Consider the following 20,440-nt stretch of genomic DNA (forward strand, 5'->3'; position numbering starts at 1 on the left):
AGAGTCAATGGGACTTTGTTATGGATTTTGATAATGCATATTACGAGTAACAAGTGAATTTTACTAAGGTTGAATGAGAATCCTAGGGCTAAGGTTGACCTAGTGAGCTGAGATTCATGTACACATACGAGATTTAGTGGTGTTAGCGGTTACGATAGAGTTAAATCTCAGAATGTTGAAGGATCGGATGATAAGATGGCTAGTTAAGTCCCTTGAGGTATAGTTATGATGTAATCTACTAGAGGATAAGTCTCGATTCGTGCGAAGTGTTAGGGATTTCAGTAAGTGTAAATAGGTTTGAGTGAGGGAAGTTCTAAGGAAGAAGACGATAATAATGGATTGTTAGATATTAAGAAGAGGATTATCTTATAAGTTGTTGGTAACTTGATGTTGAAGGGGATAAGATTAGTGAAGGACAAGAAATAAGGACATAAGTCGATTTTTAATTCGAATGGTGACTAAGTAGGAGATTGATTTCATTGTGCGAGTGATGATAGTTACGAAGTTGGATGTGACGTTAATGGACTATTAGATTCCAACGCAATGTTTCGTCTAAGAGTTATCGAACGAACAAGTGATGGACTGTAGATGAAGATCACGAGGACAAGTTGAGTATCTACTTTGAGATGACAGAGAGGCACTGAGTTTAAGAAGAATTCCGGACGACCGAAAGTAAAGAAGTAAGTGGCTAAGGTTGTGCGACTGCACGGAATGCCAACCGGTATCATTTCAAGCAGAGGTCCGACGCAAGTAATCGAGTCAGACGACATGAGGTTGAATGATGTTTTGTCTTTTGAGACGCCGATAGTTAGCAGTGGGGATAGAAGAGTGAAACAGTTAAGGGGAAGGCAGATTGCTTAAGTAAAGATTTTGAGGAACAATGACACAGGCACTACTACATGGGAATTGGAAGATAAGATCAAGGAACTGTATTCCGAACTTTTTGCAGAGCTCTGAGTTTCGAGGACGAAACTTTCTTTTTGGAGGGGAGTATTGTAAGACCTGGATTTTCAGAACAAGTTAAGTTTCCGACTCACACGTAGAAATAGTGTAAGCGTGACAGGAGTTTGACATTTGAGAAAGATTAATGAAGAAGAAAGTTCAGGAATTGCTTGAGGAATGTTGCGTAGCTGTTTTCGGAGTTAGTGCGAGTCGTCTGCACACCTGCCTTATGGCAAGCGTGTCCAGAATAGGCTATTTCGCTCTTAAAGCAACGTTTTGAGTGAGATTTCGAACTCTCGGAAAATTTAAAGATTCTTTTTATTTTTCCATCGACCAGCGTTTCATTTCGGAACTCTGGACTGTACGCACGATAGGTTTCACTTTTCGGATGTCCGCCGACGCTAATTTCTTTGCTTCGAAACCCTATTTTCGAGCAATGGATGAATACTTTTTCTATTCGGGACTTCTAACGAAGATTCCGTCTGCGTTGCCAGACTTGTTTCGACGTTTCCAATCTTTCTTCAGTTGGAAGTTTTGTCGTTTGAGCATCACAGCAAAAAGTAGTTTTTCGGGGCAGATTAACCGACACCGCTTTTGAGTTTTTCGATATCGTTTTTCCCAAATCTTAGATGTTTGTTTTGAGTTCTGGAATTCTGACGCTAGAATCTCTCTTAGAATTCCATGGTGATCGTGCTGCAAAAATCGGAATCGCGAAATTTTCATTTTCCCGCGATTTCGCCCGCCTATAAATAGGCGAAAAAGCTAATATCTTCTTCATTTTCACTCATTTGGCCGAAAATTGTAGAGAGAGAGGGAGAGGAGAGATTTCCGCGAAAACTTGACCAATCTTCGTGCAGTTCGTCCCTACTTCTAGGTATCGAGGTAACTATCATGAATCCTGCCTCTGATTTCTGTTTCTGCTGAGTTTCTGAAGTCGTTTCTGTGCTCTAAGTTTTGAGCTTTTTCTAAAATTGTCCGATTTCTCTGATTTCTCGCTTGGGTTATGTTCCTTATGTTCCCCTGAGTCTAAAACCTCTGTCAGTAAACTCTGATTGCGATTCAGTTGTCCAGGATCTGAAAAATTGACTCAAAACTCTTTTTGTCTCACATTTCGAAACTTTATTGTCGAAAAGACTTAATCTGACTTCGTGCCTTTAGGATTTGTTGTCACGGATATCATGAGGATCGTTGCTGTCAAATTTGTTTTCAGAACTGATAACTTTGAAGTTTTGAGCCTTTATTTTGGACCAAAATGCCCCTGCGTAGTCGTATTTCGGCCCGATTGTCCGAAAATTGTTCTGACAGTTTCTTTGCCTTAGTTTTACCCTAAAACTACCTTGTAAACTGATTTGATCGAAGAAAAAGAGCCGAAGCCCTTTTCTCCTTATGGCCGTGGGGTTTTCCTAAGGGGAGGGGAGTTTTTCGTTTTCGAAAACTTGTCCTTTCGTACCCGTTTGTCGTATTCTGAAGCTTTGATGCTTTGTCTATCGTTTATGTATTGTTTTGCGATCGAACTAATCGATTTTGTGTGGATTCTGCTTTGTTTTTCCTCCGAGGTTCAGTTGAAGGAACTTTGGAAGTTTCAAGGCATTCCTGTGAAGGAGATTTGATTTGCGAAGCTGGATCAACTCGAGGTTAGGGCAACTTACTATATATTAGCTATGACTGCATGATAGGCGTCGATAAATTCGACTTATGTTTTATCTGATGTTGTTTTTGATGATGAGTTGATGTTATGATGCTTTTCCATACTTGTGATGTTGTGCTTTTGTTGGATTGAGCGTTTTGACGCAATTTCGGAGTGGAGATTCATTGATCTGGTGATCTTTGATATTTCGGGTTGGATGAACAACCCTAGGCAAGTCCAAATGTGGGGTTTGAGACTTAGCCATATGTTGGAATTCTTAGACTTTCCCCGGGAAATGTATTTTGGGTGGTTGATCTTTGAAAACTTAGAATGATAGAGCTTTGAAAAACTAAAGACTTGGGAAACTTAGACTTTGAGAAATAAACTCATAACTTGACTAATTCGAATTGAAACAATTTTTATTAACGTTTAAGCATAGGAGAACTGAAGGGGAAAATATTTACGAAAGACGGGGAAAAGTCGACTTTGTTGTGGGTTTGGAGAGTTATCGGAATTGGGGGAAGCCACTAAGGTGAGCTATGGTGATGATTGAAAGTCACCGAGTACTCTAGTACTCTTGGGGATTGTTGTGGAGCCGTGTTGTATTGACCGACACCTAGTGCTCTTGTTGTTTGGGCTGTGTTGTATTGACCGACACTAGACCCTTGTGTATTCTGTGGATGGAGTTGTGTTGTATTGACCGACACTTACTCCGAGTTGTGTTGTATTGACCGACACTAACTCATGGGTTTGTTGAGATTGGGTTGTGAGCTAAACATTTTCGTGGTAAGGACGATTCGTTGTTTGGCTAACCACGTTGCATTCAATCGGGTGAATAACGGGAATGGTTCACCTGTGCATATCATGGTGAATAACGGGAATGGGTCACCTTGCATTAATGATGAATAACGGGAATGGTTCATCATTCGGTGAATAACGGGAATGGTTCACCAAGGATGAATAACGGGAATGGTTCATCCAGGATGGATTTCATCCAGGATGGATAACGGGAATGGTCCATCCATAGTGAAAATGCTTCACTTGTGGCGAACGGGAACGCGTCACAAATCCGGATACATATTGTGCATTTCACGCATACATTCATGCTGACTGAGATTGTGTGTTGTTTGTTTATTGAAGCAATGTTAGAGCCATAACATGCTAGGATTGTTTATATGTATATATATCAACATATATCTATACCCCATATCACATGTTGAGTGTATATCTACTTATTGCTGTGAGTTGACCCTAGCGCCTTGGCTTTGTTTGTATGTTTGTGTTTGGGCGGTCGGCCTGCTGCCAGATGTCGATGGCCGACTGGTGTTCGATGGTCTCTCCCTCGGGGGGGATCAGATATGAGCTTGTGGATCGGGATGCCCCCACCGCTTGGGTGATCGATGTTGTGGGTCATCGAGCGACGTACCGGGGAAGGGTCATGGAGGACCGGACTGACGAGTGTGAACATCTGACGAAAGAAGTTCTACGACGCATGGAGCTGAGCTTCAACTTGCCGTCTTCAGTTCGCCGAGGACTCGGATGTGTGAGCAGTTATGGGTTGGTAGAGTTAGGCAGGCGTCATATTTGTGTAGAGCTCTGATTCGTTTTGCTTTTGGGACGGGGTAGGTTCCCGACGCATGGCTTTTGTGTGGTTCTCTTATTGAGGGATCACAGTGAGTCAGTCGGACTATAGGAGTCTTTGCTTAGGCCATTTTGAGGCCGACTTTCTCCCAGTGGATTGTAATTATAACCTTTTCACTCACACTTCTGGATCTGTAACTATTTGCCTACGGGCACACTACCTTGGAGTCACTGCGAGTGCGCGTGACATGGGAGTGCAGCTGAGGCTGTACATGTGTATATATTTGTGTGTTGGTTGGGTTTTGTCTTTATTTTCTATTGCTTGATTTAAAAGGTATCAAACAAAAAAATTACCTGTTTTCAGCGTAAAGTCTATTTTTGGTTACTAAAGTGACACCTGGAAATCGGGGTGTTACATTGTGGTATCAGAGCTTAGTCGAGTCTTTTGGGAGTCTTTGGGGAATAGGTCTTCTGTGCTAGGTTGTGTGACTCTGCAAAGAGTGAAAATTGATTGTCTGCAGAGCGATTTTCGCTCTAATTGCTTGCGTTACTACTCAATCGGATTGAGTGGTTTGTCTAGTGCTACCGTATGGTTAGTACTAATCGGACGTTCGATGGGATATAGGATGGTGGATCTTAACCGGATGGCGGAGGCTACACGTGAGCATCATCAACGACTGATGGCGACAGCAATGTATCAATAAAGAGGAATGAACCGAATTGGAGCTGGGGGACCAATGAGGTCAGGTTCCCAAGGCTACAACGGAAGGAAGAGTTACCATAAGTGGGGACCATATCAGCGTTCCGAGGGAAGAAATCTTATCTCAAGAGAGTACAAACCGACGACTGCTGATACTGGGGGGGAAGCCAGTTGGTGACAAAGGAGTGACATGTACTCGTTGCAGAAAGTTTGGGCATTTTGCTAACAAATGCTCAGTGATTGGACGGAGATGCTTCAAGTGTAACCGAGAGGGGCATCTAGCTGTGAACTGCAAGATCAAAGAAAGTCTATGCTTCAATTGCAACCAACCGGGACATTTCTCCCAAGATTGCAAGGCACTCAGGGGCGAATCATCAGGGAATGTTGGGAAAGGAAAACAACTTGCTACAGAGGAAAGGATTCATATCAAGGGAGGAGCAAGAGTTGAGGAGTCGAACGAGGAAGAACGTGGGAACGATGGTAATATTTTAACTGTTCTCGTATTCTAGAATAACTTACTCTTTTATATTCAAGCGAGTGTGACGCGCCTAACTTGTATTTACTACTTAGACTATGATCCTATGATTATTATCCCTAGTAGGACCTTATTCGAAGTTGCTCGTGATTTAACTATAGAGGTTACACGAGATCTAGAATAGCACGCGGAGCTAGGGAGTTGTTTTACCGAGGCGTTGATAAGGAAGCTAGGATCTCAGGGAAATTCCTTATGGGTACGAATCGTAGGATTTTAGGGCGTTTAGTTTTGAAGCGGAGTCGTTAGAGGATCTTTCGGCAAAAGGGATTCATTCGACCGAGTGTTTCACCGTGGGGAGCGCCAGTGTTGTTAGTCAAGAAGAAGGACGGAAGGTCGAGATCGTGGGTGGATTATCGACAATTGAACAAGGCGACGATCAAGAACAGATACCCGTTGCCGAGGATAGATGATTTGATGGACCAACTACGAGGGGCTACCGTATTTTCCAAGATAGATTTGAGGTCAGGCTATCGTCGGATCAGAGTGAAGATTGAGGATATACCGAAGACTGCATTCAGAACACGCTACGGACACTACGAGTACTTAGTGATGCCGTTTGGAGTGACAAATGCACCTGCTGTTTTCATGGATTACATGAACCGCATCTTTCATGAATTCTTAGATCGGTTTGTGGTGGTGTTTATTGATGATATACTGATATACTCGAAGGATGCAACGGAACATGAAGGACATTTGCGCCAAGTTCTACAATTGTTGAGAGAGAAAAAGCTGTATGAGAACCCTTCCAAGTGTGAATTCTGGTTGGAGGAAGTCAATTTCTTAGGCCATGCTATCTCGAAGGAGGGCATAGCTGTGGATCCGGCGAAAGTGGAGACTGTTTTGGCTTGGGAGCAACCGAAGATGGTGACAGAGATCAGAAGTTCTGTGGATTTAGCTGGATATTATAGACGCTTCATTGAGGGATTTGCCAAGATTGTTGGACCTTTGACTCAATTGACGAGGAAGGATTAATCTTTTACATGGATTGAGGGTGTGTGGTTCCGTAGCAGAATCGTTAGGAACTTGATATCAGGATATTTGTGGTTACTGGATGTCAGGAACTCATTGTCTGTTCCAGTGGGTTTTTCTAAATTTCCACCTTCGATGTATTAGGCCTGATCAACCTAATATTGAGGGGGTGATATTCGGAATCACAGCTGATAATGGACCTTGATAGAAGGATGTGTAAGATGAATTTGAATTGATTGAGGATTAGTCGGATTTGGGAGGAAAGTTCGTGTTAAGCATTTGATTGTACAAGATTAAGATTTGAACCTTTGGAAGTTGATGATTTTCGTATAGACATTGATTGGTTAGTTCGTGTGATTACTCCAAGTAGAGGTAGACTAAGCCAATAGAATTGATGTTGGAAAATCTTTAAGTATTTTCTCGGAAGTTATGAAGTCATAGGTTATGTGATTTCTGACGTGGGATTATTAGAGATTAGATAGGTTGGATTTAATATCCGGTTATAGATGATTGTTTGATGGTAGCGAGATTGAGAAGAATTAACTCTGAACTAGATTGTTATAGTCGAGTTCGAGGAATAAGTTTTGCTAAGCGTTGGATTAATATGTGGAGACATTATAGTCTTAAGAGATGAATTTTCGCTTGAAAAGTGTTGAATTAATGATTAAGTTGGAGAAAGAAAGTTTTAGCATAAGTTGAATACTTGAGGTTGGTGATATGGATTCCAAGGTAATATGCTGAGATTACTAAGTGAGATTTACTAAGTTGGATTGAAATCTTAGGGTTAAGATTGAATCTTGAGAGCCGAGAATCACGTACGAGTAGGAGATCTTATGGTTGTAGGTGTGACAATAGGAGTTGAATCTTAGAAGATTGAAGACCTGAAGGTGAGTTTCGGGTTAAGACCATTGAGGTGTAGTATAAGAGAGATCTTGAAGTAAGGGAATTCTGGGTTGTGTGGAGTGTTAAGGTTGGTGATCGATTGATGTTGATTATGAGGTTGCGGACATCATGACCATGTGATAAGATTTGAATGATGTTAGCATAATAAGTTATGATTATGGATAGCAGGATCAAGTGGTGAGTGTGGAAGCATGACGACACTTATCAGGTCGTTTGGGTAAGTGAAGGAGTTATAGTTTTAAGGAACGGATATTCATTTAAGAAGTATTGAAGGATTAAATGTTATTAGAGGACCAAACTTGGTGAAGGTGTAGGTTTTAAATCTATGAATGTCTGTCTAAGGTGTAGGACTCGAAGTTTGTCAGAATTTGATTGAGAGATTAAGAAGTTGATTGACGAGATGGTGATTGAGTCACAGAAAGGAAGGTGTTAGTATTAAGATGAATACCTGAGGTTGTTATATTTTGACGAGTTTCGTAGAGTATAAGAGTCAATGGGACTTTGTTATGGATTTTGATAATGCATATTACGAGTAACAAGTGAATTTTACTAAGGTTGAATGAGAATCCTAGGGCTAAGGTTGACCTAGTGAGCTGAGATTCATGTACACATACGAGATTTAGTGGTGTTAGCGGTTACGATAGAGTTAAATCTCAGAATGTTGAAGGATCGGATGATAAGATGGCTAGTTAAGTCCCTTGAGGTATAGTTATGATGTAATCTACTAGAGGATAAGTCTCGATTCGTGCGAAGTGTTAGGGATTTCAGTAAGTGTAAATAGGTTTGAGTGAGGGAAGTTCTAAGGAAGAAGACGATAATAATGGATTGTTAGATATTAAGAAGAGGATTATCTTATAAGTTGTTGGTAACTTGATGTTGAAGGGGATAAGATTAGTGAAGGACAAGAAATAAGGACATAAGTCGATTTTTAATTCGAATGGTGACTAAGTAGGAGATTGATTTCATTGTGCGAGTGATGATAGTTACGAAGTTGGATGTGACGTTAATGGACTATTAGATTCCAACGCAATGTTTCGTCTAAGAGTTATCGAACGAACAAGTGATGGACTGTAGATGAAGATCACGAGGACAAGTTGAGTATCTACTTTGAGATGACAGAGAGGCACTGAGTTTAAGAAGAATTCCGGACGACCGAAAGTAAAGAAGTAAGTGGCTAAGGTTGTGCGACTGCACGGAATGCCAACCGGTATCATTTCAAGCAGAGGTCCGACGCAAGTAATCGAGTCAGACGACATGAGGTTGAATGATGTTTTGTCTTTTGAGACGCCGATAGTTAGCAGTGGGGATAGAAGAGTGAAACAGTTAAGGGGAAGGCAGATTGCTTAAGTAAAGATTTTGAGGAACAATGACACAGGCACTACTACATGGGAATTGGAAGATAAGATCAAGGAACTGTATTCCGAACTTTTTGCAGAGCTCTGAGTTTCGAGGACGAAACTTTCTTTTTGGAGGGGAGTATTGTAAGACCTGGATTTTCAGAACAAGTTAAGTTTCCGACTCACACGTAGAAATAGTGTAAGCGTGACAGGAGTTTGACATTTGAGAAAGATTAATGAAGAAGAAAGTTCAGGAATTGCTTGAGGAATGTTGCGTAGCTGTTTTCGGAGTTAGTGCGAGTCGTCTGCACACCTGCCTTATGGCAAGCGTGTCCAGAATAGGCTATTTCGCTCTTAAAGCAACGTTTTGAGTGAGATTTCGAACTCTCGGAAAATTTAAAGATTCTTTTTATTTTTCCATCGACCAGCGTTTCATTTCGGAACTCTGGACTGTACGCACGATAGGTTTCACTTTTCGGATGTCCGCCGACGCTAATTTCTTTGCTTCGAAACCCTATTTTCGAGCAATGGATGAATACTTTTTCTATTCGGGACTTCTAACGAAGATTCCGTCCGCGTTGCCAGACTTGTTTCGACGTTTCCAATCTTTCTTCAGTTGGAAGTTTTGTCGTTTGAGCATCACAGCAAAAAGTAGTTTTTCGGGGCAGATTAACCGACACCGCTTTTGAGTTTTTCGATATCGTTTTTCCCAAATCTTAGATGTTTGTTTTGAGTTCTGGAATTCTGACGCTAGAATCTCTCTTAGAATTCCATGGTGATCGTGCTGCAAAAATCGGAATCGCGAAATTTTCATTTTCCCGCGATTTCGCCCGCCTATAAATAGGCGAAAAAGCTAATATCTTCTTCATTTTCACTCATTTGGCCGAAAATTGTAGAGAGAGAGGGAGAGGAGAGATTTCCGCGAAAACTTGACCAATCTTCGTGCAGTTCGTCCCTACTTCTAGGTATCGAGGTAACTATCATGAATCCTGCCTCTGATTTCTGTTTCTGCTGAGTTTCTGAAGTCGTTTCTGTGCTCTAAGTTTTGAGCTTTTTCTAAAATTGTCCGATTTCTCTGATTTCTCGCTTGGGTTATGTTCCTTATGTTCCCCTGAGTCTAAAACCTCTGTCAGTAAACTCTGATTGCGATTCAGTTGTCCAGGATCTGAAAAATTGACTCAAAACTCTTTTTGTCTCACATTTCGAAACTTTATTGTCGAAAAGACTTAATCTGACTTCGTGCCTTTAGGATTTGTTGTCACGGATATCATGAGGATCGTTGCTGTCAAATTTGTTTTCAGAACTGATAACTTTGAAGTTTTGAGCCTTTATTTTGGACCAAAATGCCCCTGCGTAGTCGTATTTCGGCCCGATTGTCCGAAAATTGTTCTGACAGTTTCTTTGCCTTAGTTTTACCCTAAAACTACCTTGTAAACTGATTTGATCGAAGAAAAAGAGCCGAAGCCCTTTTCTCCTTATGGCCGTGGGGTTTTCCTAAGGGGAGGGGAGTTTTTCGTTTTCGAAAACTTGTCCTTTCGTACCCGTTTGTCGTATTCTGAAGCTTTGATGCTTTGTCTATCGTTTATGTATTGTTTTGCGATCGAACTAATCGATTTTGTGTGGATTCTGCTTTGTTTTTCCTCCGAGGTTCAGTTGAAGGAACTTTGGAAGTTTCAAGGCATTCCTGTGAAGGAGATTTGATTTGCGAAGCTGGATCAACTCGAGGTTAGGGCAACTTACTATATATTAGCTATGACTGCATGATAGGCGTCGATAAATTCGACTTATGTTTTATCTGATGTTGTTTTTGATGATGAGTTGATGTTATGATGCTTTTCCATACTTGTGATGTTGTGCTTTTGTTGGATTGAGCGTTTTGACGCAATTTCGGAGTGGAGATTCATTGATCTGGTGATCTTTGATATTTCGGGTTGGATGAACAACCCTAGGCAAGTCCAAATGTGGGGTTTGAGACTTAGCCATATGTTGGAATTCTTAGACTTTCCCCGGGAAATGTATTTTGGGTGGTTGATCTTTGAAAACTTAGAATGATAGAGCTTTGAAAAACTAAAGACTTGGGAAACTTAGACTTTGAGAAATAAACTCATAACTTGACTAATTCGAATTGAAACAATTTTTATTAACGTTTAAGCATAGGAGAACTGAAGGGGAAAATATTTACGAAAGACGGGGAAAAGTCGACTTTGTTGTGGGTTTGGAGAGTTATCGGAATTGGGGGAAGCCACTAAGGTGAGCTATGGTGATGATTGAAAGTCACCGAGTACTCTAGTACTCTTGGGGATTGTTGTGGAGCCGTGTTGTATTGACCGACACCTAGTGCTCTTGTTGTTTGGGCTGTGTTGTATTGACCGACACTAGACCCTTGTGTATTCTGTGGATGGAGTTGTGTTGTATTGACCGACACTTACTCCGAGTTGTGTTGTATTGACCGACACTAACTCATGGGTTTGTTGAGATTGGGTTGTGAGCTAAACATTTTCGTGGTAAGGACGATTCGTTGTTTGGCTAACCACGTTGCATTCAATCGGGTGAATAACGGGAATGGTTCACCTGTGCATATCATGGTGAATAACGGGAATGGGTCACCTTGCATTAATGATGAATAACGGGAATGGTTCATCATTCGGTGAATAACGGGAATGGTTCACCAAGGATGAATAACGGGAATGGTTCATCCAGGATGGATTTCATCCAGGATGGATAACGGGAATGGTCCATCCATAGTGAAAATGCTTCACTTGTGGCGAACGGGAACGCGTCACAAATCCGGATACATATTGTGCATTTCACGCATACATTCATGCTGACTGAGATTGTGTGTTGTTTGTTTATTGAAGCAATGTTAGAGCCATAACATGCTAGGATTGTTTATATGTATATATATCAACATATATCTATACCCCATATCACATGTTGAGTGTATATCTACTTATTGCTGTGAGTTGACCCTAGCGCCTTGGCTTTGTTTGTATGTTTGTGTTTGGGCGGTCGGCCTGCTGCCAGATGTCGATGGCCGACTGGTGTTCGATGGTCTCTCCCTCGGGGGGGATCAGATATGAGCTTGTGGATCGGGATGCCCCCACCGCTTGGGTGATCGATGTTGTGGGTCATCGAGCGACGTACCGGGGAAGGGTCATGGAGGACCGGACTGACGAGTGTGAACATCTGACGAAAGAAGTTCTACGACGCATGGAGCTGAGCTTCAACTTGCCGTCTTCAGTTCGCCGAGGACTCGGATGTGTGAGCAGTTATGGGTTGGTAGAGTTAGGCAGGCGTCATATTTGTGTAGAGCTCTGATTCGTTTTGCTTTTGGGACGGGGTAGGTTCCCGACGCATGGCTTTTGTGTGGTTCTCTTATTGAGGGATCACAGTGAGTCAGTCGGACTATAGGAGTCTTTGCTTAGGCCATTTTGAGGCCGACTTTCTCCCAGTGGATTGTAATTATAACCTTTTCACTCACACTTCTGGATCTGTAACTATTTGCCTACGGGCACACTACCTTGGAGTCACTGCGAGTGCGCGTGACATGGGAGTGCAGCTGAGGCTGTACATGTGTATATATTTGTGTGTTGGTTGGGTTTTGTCTTTATTTTCTATTGCTTGATTTAAAAGGTATCAAACAAAAAAATTACCTGTTTTCAGCGTAAAGTCTATTTTTGGTTACTAAAGTGACACCTGGAAATCGGGGTGTTACAGTGGTCGTTGCAAATCTTTACCTGATTATTATGACCATTGCACGGGCCTTCTCGGTTCTAGTCGCTTCCCAACATTCTTGCAACTTAGCCGAAGCAAGAAGGTGCTCCCATTTCAAATCAATGTGATTGACCAATTTGTAGGCGACAGCATTGTCACCGACAGGGCTAAGGGATCAATTGAATTTGGGCTCAAGTTGATTGCTCGATTCACCGGAATTAGTACTTGTGATTGCGTCGACTATTGCGCCGAGTTTTACTGCAAACATATGAGCTTTGCTTTCAAATCCAACAATGCTACTTTTGCTTCTGGAACATGTTTGTCTCTTCCATTATTTGAGCATTTTCCTGTTTATAAATTAAAAAATTAATGTCTATCAATCTACAATTATTATTTTCATGGGTTGCTGATAGGGTACCTTTATTTTCAAATTGCATATTTGAACCCATACATGAAGTTTATATACCACATTGGTTTGTTTTTTGGTGGACAATATTACATTCAGGTGTTTGATTTATTTATTCGTAATTAGTGGAATTTGATAGAGAATTGGTCTAAAACAAGAGGGTTAGTCCAATCACAAAAGTCGTTGCTAATGGGTGAGAGACTTCATGGAAGGAGGGTGATATATAGAGTTGTAATTAGATATTCCAATCTTGTTCAATCTCATTTATCCAATGAGTCCATGGGCTAGTGGAGATAAAGTATGGGTTGGGTCAATCAAATTTAGACTGCAACAAAATTTAGCCCGACCCAAAACTAGGCATCTCGTTAGGACTGGTTAGCCAAGGGTCATGTTGGTCGTGCTCCTATATGAAAAATGATCGACCAAGTCATGTGAGCTAGATGTAAAAGATTCATCAGGCATGATTCATCTTCCATGAATGACCGGGCAAGTCATTCAAACTTAGATGTAAAAGCTTCATTGGGCATGATTCGTCTTACATGAAGATTTCATGTCTTGATAGAGAATCAGTCCAAAACAAGAGGGTTAGTCAAATCGCGAGTGTCGTCGCTAATGAGAGAGATTTAAAGGAGTGGGTGATAGGATATAGTTGTAATTGAATATTTCAATCGCATTCATCCAATGGGTCTATGGGCTAGTGGAGACACTACAATGCAAATCGTTTTTAAGGGCAACAAATATTGCTTTTAACTGCAATAAATATGACCGCTATGACTTCTACCAGCAATTGTGTTTCAACTACTGTATCAGGATCGCAAAAGCTTTTTTCTTTTGTTACACCGGAAAATAATTCGTAAAAGCTTATTTAGTTAAAAAGGTCAGACTCATGCCACTTAAAAAATCTTATAAATCTAACATACCGATAAATTTAAATAAATATATAATTATTTTATCATTTCTATTATTTTTACATTGAATTTTATAATAATATCTGAAATTACATCTTTATTGACTTATTTATATGTTTAAACTTCTTAGACCATATAAGAATTTAACGATATAAATATCTCCAGAAATGGACATATGATCTAATTACTTTGACTTAGACAATATAATGATTTTGATATACTTTAGTTTGTCAGCCTATAAATTTGTTGATATATTTACAATTAAATTTCTCAATTTACTCAAATGTCTTATTACAAAACTGACTTTTAGATAGGTTACCATACTGCCGGTCCATGCTTTTCATAGGCTCAGGTCCGGAAAAATTGAAATTCTATGACAAATAACCGGTCAGGCTCAGAACTTGAATTTTTTAAGTAAGTCAGACCTATTTAAGTAAAGCCTAACTCAACACAACCTATTTCCAATATCACATGGGTTGTGACTTATGAGACAATTTTTTTCATCTCCTTCAAACATGTCACACTATATATATCATTTATCACTTAATTTTTTCTATTTCTCTCTAGCAATATGCAATCTGCCCACAATAGTGTACCAATTTTTATGAAAATGAAATAGACCAATGACAATATAAAAAGGATATGTCATTTTTGCTTACCCTCAATTCATGGAATATAGTGTGTAAAGTTTCTAGTGGAGCTCTTCCCCTCCTTAAGGAGAAAGAAGAATATGAGGACACTGAACAGTGAAGCACTGAACTCTATTAATTTACGATTTTGCCACTGTTCCCAATTCCTCTCTCCAACCCCAATTTCCTCATTCCATGTTCCCTGTTCTCTGAAAAACCCAACCCCATCTGCTATTTCCTGCAAAAATCGAATCTTTTCTCCGGTTCAAGCTTCCATGGCTTCATCCACCACTGTCTCAGACACGGATACGAAGCCATTCTCCGTTCTCTTTGTGTGCTTGGGCAATATCTGCAGGAGCCCAGCTGCTGAAGGAGTCTTCACTGACTTGGTCAAGAAAAAGGGTCTCGATTCCAAGTTCAGAATCGATTCTGCTGGCACAATTGGTTACCACGAGGTGTGTATGTTGATAAGCATTCTCATATCAAGGAAAAGTTCATTTTGTTAGGGAAAAATCAAATTTTTCAGCTTTCTATGATGAAAAATGAAATTATGCTTTTGGAAATCCTTAGTTAATTCTAAAGCCAAAATCAATTATGGCATGGGGAGAAGCTTATTTTACTAGTTTAAGGGTGACAGAATTGATTAAGTGCATGTTTGGAAATTCTTCTATAATTGATTGTAGAGCCGGAATCAATTTTAGGAGAAGTTTTGGTGAGTAGCTTGTTTGTTTCATAATTGATTATGAGGAAAGAAAATGTGATCCAAACATGCTATTAAAGGAGCACATACAAACATGATCAACTTTGAAATGACAATGAAGCTGACCAAGATGTGGGTGTGTCTATAATTATCCACATATCAATGTAATTATGTGAAGATGTTTTTTTTTTTATTATTAATTTATTATCATGATTAACTTTATGGTGGATTGTTCAGATTGTTTAATAACAAGTAATATTTTTTGAATGTTGATAACTTTCAAAGGGCAATGAAGCTGATCCAAGAATGAGGGCAGCCTCGAAAAGGCGTGGGATTCAGATAACTTCTATTTCAAGGCCAATCAAGCCCTCTGATTTCATTGACTTTGATCTCATTCTTGCCATGGACAAGCAAAACAGAGGTAGGCTCAAAGATAATGGAATATTTGTGCTGTGTGATGATTTAATATGAGCTTGGATGGCCTATTTATGGTTGTGTCACAATCCGTCGTTTTTGAGTTTTTGGTTTCCTATGCTTAGTAATGGAGTTTGTTGTTTTTGCTTTAGAGGACATATTGGAGGCCTTCAATAGATGGAGATTTAGACAGACTTTACCGGAAGATGCACATAAAAAGGTGAGTACAATGTTTTGATCGTCTTTGAGCTTTCGTTTCATATGTAATTTATATTGTGACTGTGATGGTGCAGGTTAAGTTGATGTGCTCATATTGTAAGAAGCATGATGAAACCGAAGTACCAGATCCTTACTATGGTGGACAACAAGGGTTTGAGAAGGTATGCTATTCATGTTAGGTTCTTGGTCGGCACTTGGTTCATTTTGGAGGTTGAAGTGTATCATATATATTCCAGTGCAAAGATAGTTCTGAATCAAGATACTATTTCGTTCAATAAATATAAATTAGATTGAGCATTATACCGATATGTCTAGTGAATCAGTTTAGGGCTGGGGTTATGGTGTAGATGCTGTCATTCAAGCAAGTAATAGATGATTCCTAAACTGAAACCAATTATTCTTTGTTTGCGCTTTCGAAGATACACACTCTTGTGTGTAATGATTACATATAGTTAGGAGTAATGCTAGCAACACACTTTTTAATACATTCTATCATTGGTCCATTTTTTTAAAAACTCAACACACTTTTTAACAAGTGATCAATTTAGGAGGCAAGTTTAAAAACTATATCAACCAGAGTGTTATAAATAGTGTTATCAAAAGAGTGTGTGTCACTTCCATTTATCAAATTCCGGTGCACATGTTTGTACTTGCGTATGTCATGGTTTTTGTTTAACCTTTTCTTACTCCACTTTCCTCTTAAATAACTGCAAAATTCTTATACAGAATGTCTGCTTCTAGACACCTTAAGTGAAAGCAATTTTGTATTTGCATCTTTTGGCACCTACAACCAACATGTCTCTCAGTGAATTAAAAAAATTACACTTTGCACTCAAGAACTCACTTCTTGATGATTCAATCAGAGTAATGTATGTCTGCATTTTAGACATTCAACAATTGGCCGGTCACATGTCCGATCTCAAACAGTCAAACTGTCCATGTTGAAGAGAACTCCTACATAATAAATATTGTCATATTGTTGTGAAGAAGAATTCTATGCCCTTTGTTAATACTCAGCTTGCTAATTATCACAATGTGGCATTGGCAGGTATTAGATTTGCTTGAAGATGCTTGCGATTCATTGCTGGAAAACATATTGGCAGAAAACAAACATATACAAGAATCTTAATGCCTTTTTAAACAGCAAGAAGATCCAATCCTGGGGCTCACTATCCTAAATCCATGATTTCTATACTGTAGAAGCTTCTTACCATACTTTTCTCAGAATTTGAGTTATAAATGCAATTTTTCTTTCTTTTTTATCTTCTTCTGTCTATCAAATTATATTGTGAGACTCAGCAAATTACAGCATAGGTAAGATTTTGTTGACTCTATTGGCATGCACATGTTCTTTTACTGGTGAGAAGAATTGCTTTAATCGCCAAGGTCTTTTCAAATTCAAGTGGGCATATTCTTAGTCGTAAGTTGTAACATACAATCTTCTGCATTGTACTGGACCCAACAGTTCAGATTTCATTAAGTGGAATGAACAATTTTCCCAATATGCCTGTTAATCATATTTTAACAACAAATTCACAGTACAAAATGCTGGCCACCTAGTGGCATTTGAGCTGGCTGCCCAAGACGAACTCCCGCTATCTCAGTAATTTTTTTGCCCACACCATCATCCACTCAGTTCTCAAAAATTAATATTTTTTCTTGGACATGTGTCTTCATTAGTTTGAGAAACTACAACTTTTTTTTTTTCATAATAAATGATTTTACGAGAATTGAACTTGTGCTCTCACTTTTACAAATATCTAATTTACTTACAGCCCAACCAATATCACTGTCCGAAATAGAAAACATTATGCTAATACATGTAGCATATTCTTTCATTCATTAGATATGAATGAAAAATAAGTACTATTGTTGGACTATGTGAACCACCAAAGGTGAATTATTGAACTTCAATTCATGGATTATGTTCTCCCCGATCCAATCTCTGTCTCCGGTGGAAGTGCGCGCCACGAAACTACATTAACACGGCGAGAGACGTACCTGTAGAAGATATTTCGGTGCTCAAGTAAGTGAGAGATGTCAAGGTCTAAAAAAGTAAAAATAACTCAAAGGTTGCATGCATAGTTTCAGTAAGAGATAGTATTGGCAAAACCGCAAAAGAGCTAGAATAGAGTTTGATTCACAAATTAAAAACACCTACAATAGTAAAAATAGGAAGAAAACAGACAAAAACATAAGATAAAATGAGTGATGTGAAATAAAAAGAAAAGAAGTAGAAAAATAAATGAGGTGACAAAAAAAAAATGAAAGAGAAAATGAGCTATGATTCATTCTCACTCTCATTTTATTTTCACATGTATTTTTTTTAAAATATATCTCTCTTCTCTAACATTCATATCATTTATTACATTTTTTATATTTTTCTTTTTGTCTTTTCTTTCTATCTCTATTCTCTTCACTAAATATCCACTTACGGTATAAATGAAAGTTACTTTCAGAAGTTGTTAATTACAATTTACAAGCTTTTTAAGAAGAGAGTGGACACTAATAAAGTGTGAATTCATCAATTTATTGTATAGGTAAAATGAATCATGCACATTGGTTTAGTCTTTGCTATTTTTATCAAATGTTGATTTAGCCACTTAACTAGTCTTAGAAAAATCATTGCTGATTCACAAGAAGTTGAAGAGGATCGGACTTGATGAAACCAGGTTCGTATTTCCAAGAAGCATATCATGGCTGATTTACAATTAACTGATTTCCTTAATTATTATACAAAAAAAAAGGGATAAGAAAATAAAAGGACAAAAACCTTTAAGAAGAAAAAGGTCAAGCATCTTTCTTTGAGTTGCTTAAAGTTTGCCACTTCCATGCAAGCAATACTCTGCTACCTCCTGCTCCCAACAAACAACGCCAACGGTGTGAAAGGTTTCATTTATTCATGTTTTGGTTTTATAAAATAACTTATTGCTGCAACAACATAAAGTGTTTTTGTTCATAACTTCTTTTTGATTTGCTGTACTTCTAACTTTGACCATATATACATACCTGTTTGATTGTGTTAACTCTTAATGCTACATACAACTGGAAGTTGAAACACATTTTTTTTGGCTTGTTACCTTTAAGAAGAAAAAGCTTAATCATCTTTCTTTGAGTTGCTTAAATTTTGCCACTTCCATGCAGGCAATACTCTGCAAAACAAGCTCTTATTAATTAGTATGTGTGATATCAATATAAAGGGAAATGGACAGAGGCATCAAAAAGGTGGAAGTAAAACAAAGAAAAATGAAAATGAAAAGGGAAATGGATTGTACAATGTTTTATTTGTGTTGATAGAGACAAACACACATTGCTCACTCTCTTTCCCCCTCTATATAGAAAGAACATTGAAGGAGTTCTTTCTCAGTGCTTTGAGTTGAACATTGAAGAAGAAGTAAGCAGAGGAATCAGAATAGGAGAAGAAGCAAGGTGAAAAGAGAGCAAGTCTTCTAACTCTCTAAGCAAGGCGAAATTCTTCATTTACTTCCTCATCTCCCTCAAAGAACTTTCACTCTTCTCTCTGCAGGTAACACAAACCTTCTTTAATTTCCACTTTTATTTATTTCCTTTCTCTAAACTCTCTCATTTCACCTCATTTAAGTTATTTCTCAATACAGGCATGTGGACTCAAGAAACTAGGATGGCTATCTTAGTCATGGTGACTGTTGTTATGAGCGTCAGTCTGCTGATTGTTGAGGTAGAAATGAAGAAAAACAAGAGAAACTACATTGAGCGTGCCCTGGCAATGGTTCCAAACTTCATTGTTTATTGGATAGTTCACATATTAGCATTAATTAACATTGAATTCTCTCCAAGACTAAATTTCTACCTAGGCATATTTAAAGGATGCTTTGTTGCAAACTCCTTTGTTTTCACAATATGCATCAACCTGATTGTAAATGATCTTGACAATGAGGGAAAATGCCCAGCTGTGGGATGCAATGTGTTTGTCTTTACATTTATTATTGGTACTATTACTGCTGTCTGCAAAATTGGTAAACGCTACTTTAAGGGGTTGAATCTTGGAATGGGTTGGCTTTTATCAGCACTCCTTTTACAGTTCGCGGTCCGGCCAGTAATGTAAGTTGAATTGATGCTTAATTATTACATAAATGGTTTCAAACGTTGATTACAAATACTGATGCATGTTTTCATTTTTTTATTTTAAAGGAATCTGTAGGAGTTTCAGCCACAGACAACAAAGGCAGCAGCATGAGGAGGAGAGGCGCAGGGACGAGTGAGTAGGGGAGATAGCTAGCTAGCTAGGAAGGAATAGGATGCAATGAAAGTGGCTGTGGCTACATATATATGTAATATCTCATGAGATTTTGATTCTTAATCTGATCATCTGGGATTTGTATGTTATTTAATGCTGTCATTTGAAACATATCATGTTGTGAGTTGTGACTCTTCTTTGAGAATTTGCTTTCACCCGGGATATATATTTATGCTTATTTATGTTGCTAAAACATAAGTTCTGGAGATGTATGAACCCAATTGAGCAGCTAATACAACATCCAATTCAATTGATAACTTTCTAGTAGATTAAGCCATTGTAGTAAAGTTGGGCTTCTTGAATAAGTGTTATTCTTATTAATAACACTACATACTCATTGATTTGATTTTAGGTAAAAGGGGAGAAACTGACCTAAAGGGTCTTGAATTATATTAGATGAACATTGGTGGTGGGAATCTATAAACAAATAGCATGGCTTGGATTTTTGTAGTCAAATCTAGACCAGTTTTGCTATTGTCTTGGTTAAATTATGGAAACCTTGTTACATTCTGAGTCCATGCGCTTATGCTCTTGGTGGTGGGATAGCCATACTAGCCCAAAGAATTCAAAATGGCTTCTG

At 38.9% G+C, this 20,440-nt stretch overlaps 2 protein-coding genes across 2 annotated transcripts; both read left to right on the forward strand.

The window, feature by feature from the left end:
- Positions 1-14,284: 14,284 nt before the first annotated feature.
- On the forward strand, positions 14,285-16,918 carry LOC130747173 (uncharacterized). Its single transcript, XM_057600025.1, has 5 exons — positions 14,285-14,706; positions 15,237-15,372; positions 15,518-15,585; positions 15,659-15,745; positions 16,633-16,918. The coding sequence occupies exons 1-5, from the start codon at positions 14,353-14,355 to the stop codon at positions 16,711-16,713; spliced, it is 726 nt and encodes a 241-aa protein (XP_057456008.1). The 5' UTR covers positions 14,285-14,352; the 3' UTR covers positions 16,714-16,918.
- A 2,008-nt stretch (positions 16,919-18,926) lies between these two features.
- Positions 18,927-19,986, forward strand: LOC130747175 (uncharacterized). The gene is made up of 3 exons (XM_057600027.1): positions 18,927-19,110; positions 19,202-19,664; positions 19,755-19,986. The coding sequence occupies exons 2-3, from the start codon at positions 19,204-19,206 to the stop codon at positions 19,762-19,764; spliced, it is 471 nt and encodes a 156-aa protein (XP_057456010.1). The 5' UTR covers positions 18,927-19,110; positions 19,202-19,203; the 3' UTR covers positions 19,765-19,986.
- Positions 19,987-20,440: the final 454 nt, after the last annotated feature.

This window comes from Lotus japonicus, chromosome 3 (genome assembly GCF_012489685.1).
Source record: "Lotus japonicus ecotype B-129 chromosome 3, LjGifu_v1.2".
In the NCBI taxonomy this organism is placed as follows: domain Eukaryota; kingdom Viridiplantae; phylum Streptophyta; class Magnoliopsida; order Fabales; family Fabaceae; genus Lotus; species Lotus japonicus.

What these genes read in the sequence shown, in the direction of transcription:
- LOC130747175 (XM_057600027.1), top strand. Translation starts at nt 19,204, where the DNA reads ATGTGGACTCAAGAAACTAGGATGGCTATCTTAGTCATGGTGACTGTT.
- LOC130747173 (XM_057600025.1), top strand. Translation starts at nt 14,353, where the DNA reads ATGAGGACACTGAACAGTGAAGCACTGAACTCTATTAATTTACGATTT. An exon ending in GCACAATTGGTTACCACGAG is followed by an intron (nt 14,707 to 15,236) that starts GTGTGTATGTTG and finishes TAACTTTCAAAG; the next exon opens with GGCAATGAAGCTGATCCAAG. An exon ending in GACAACAAGGGTTTGAGAAG is followed by an intron (nt 15,746 to 16,632) that starts GTATGCTATTCA and finishes TGGCATTGGCAG; the next exon opens with GTATTAGATTTGCTTGAAGA.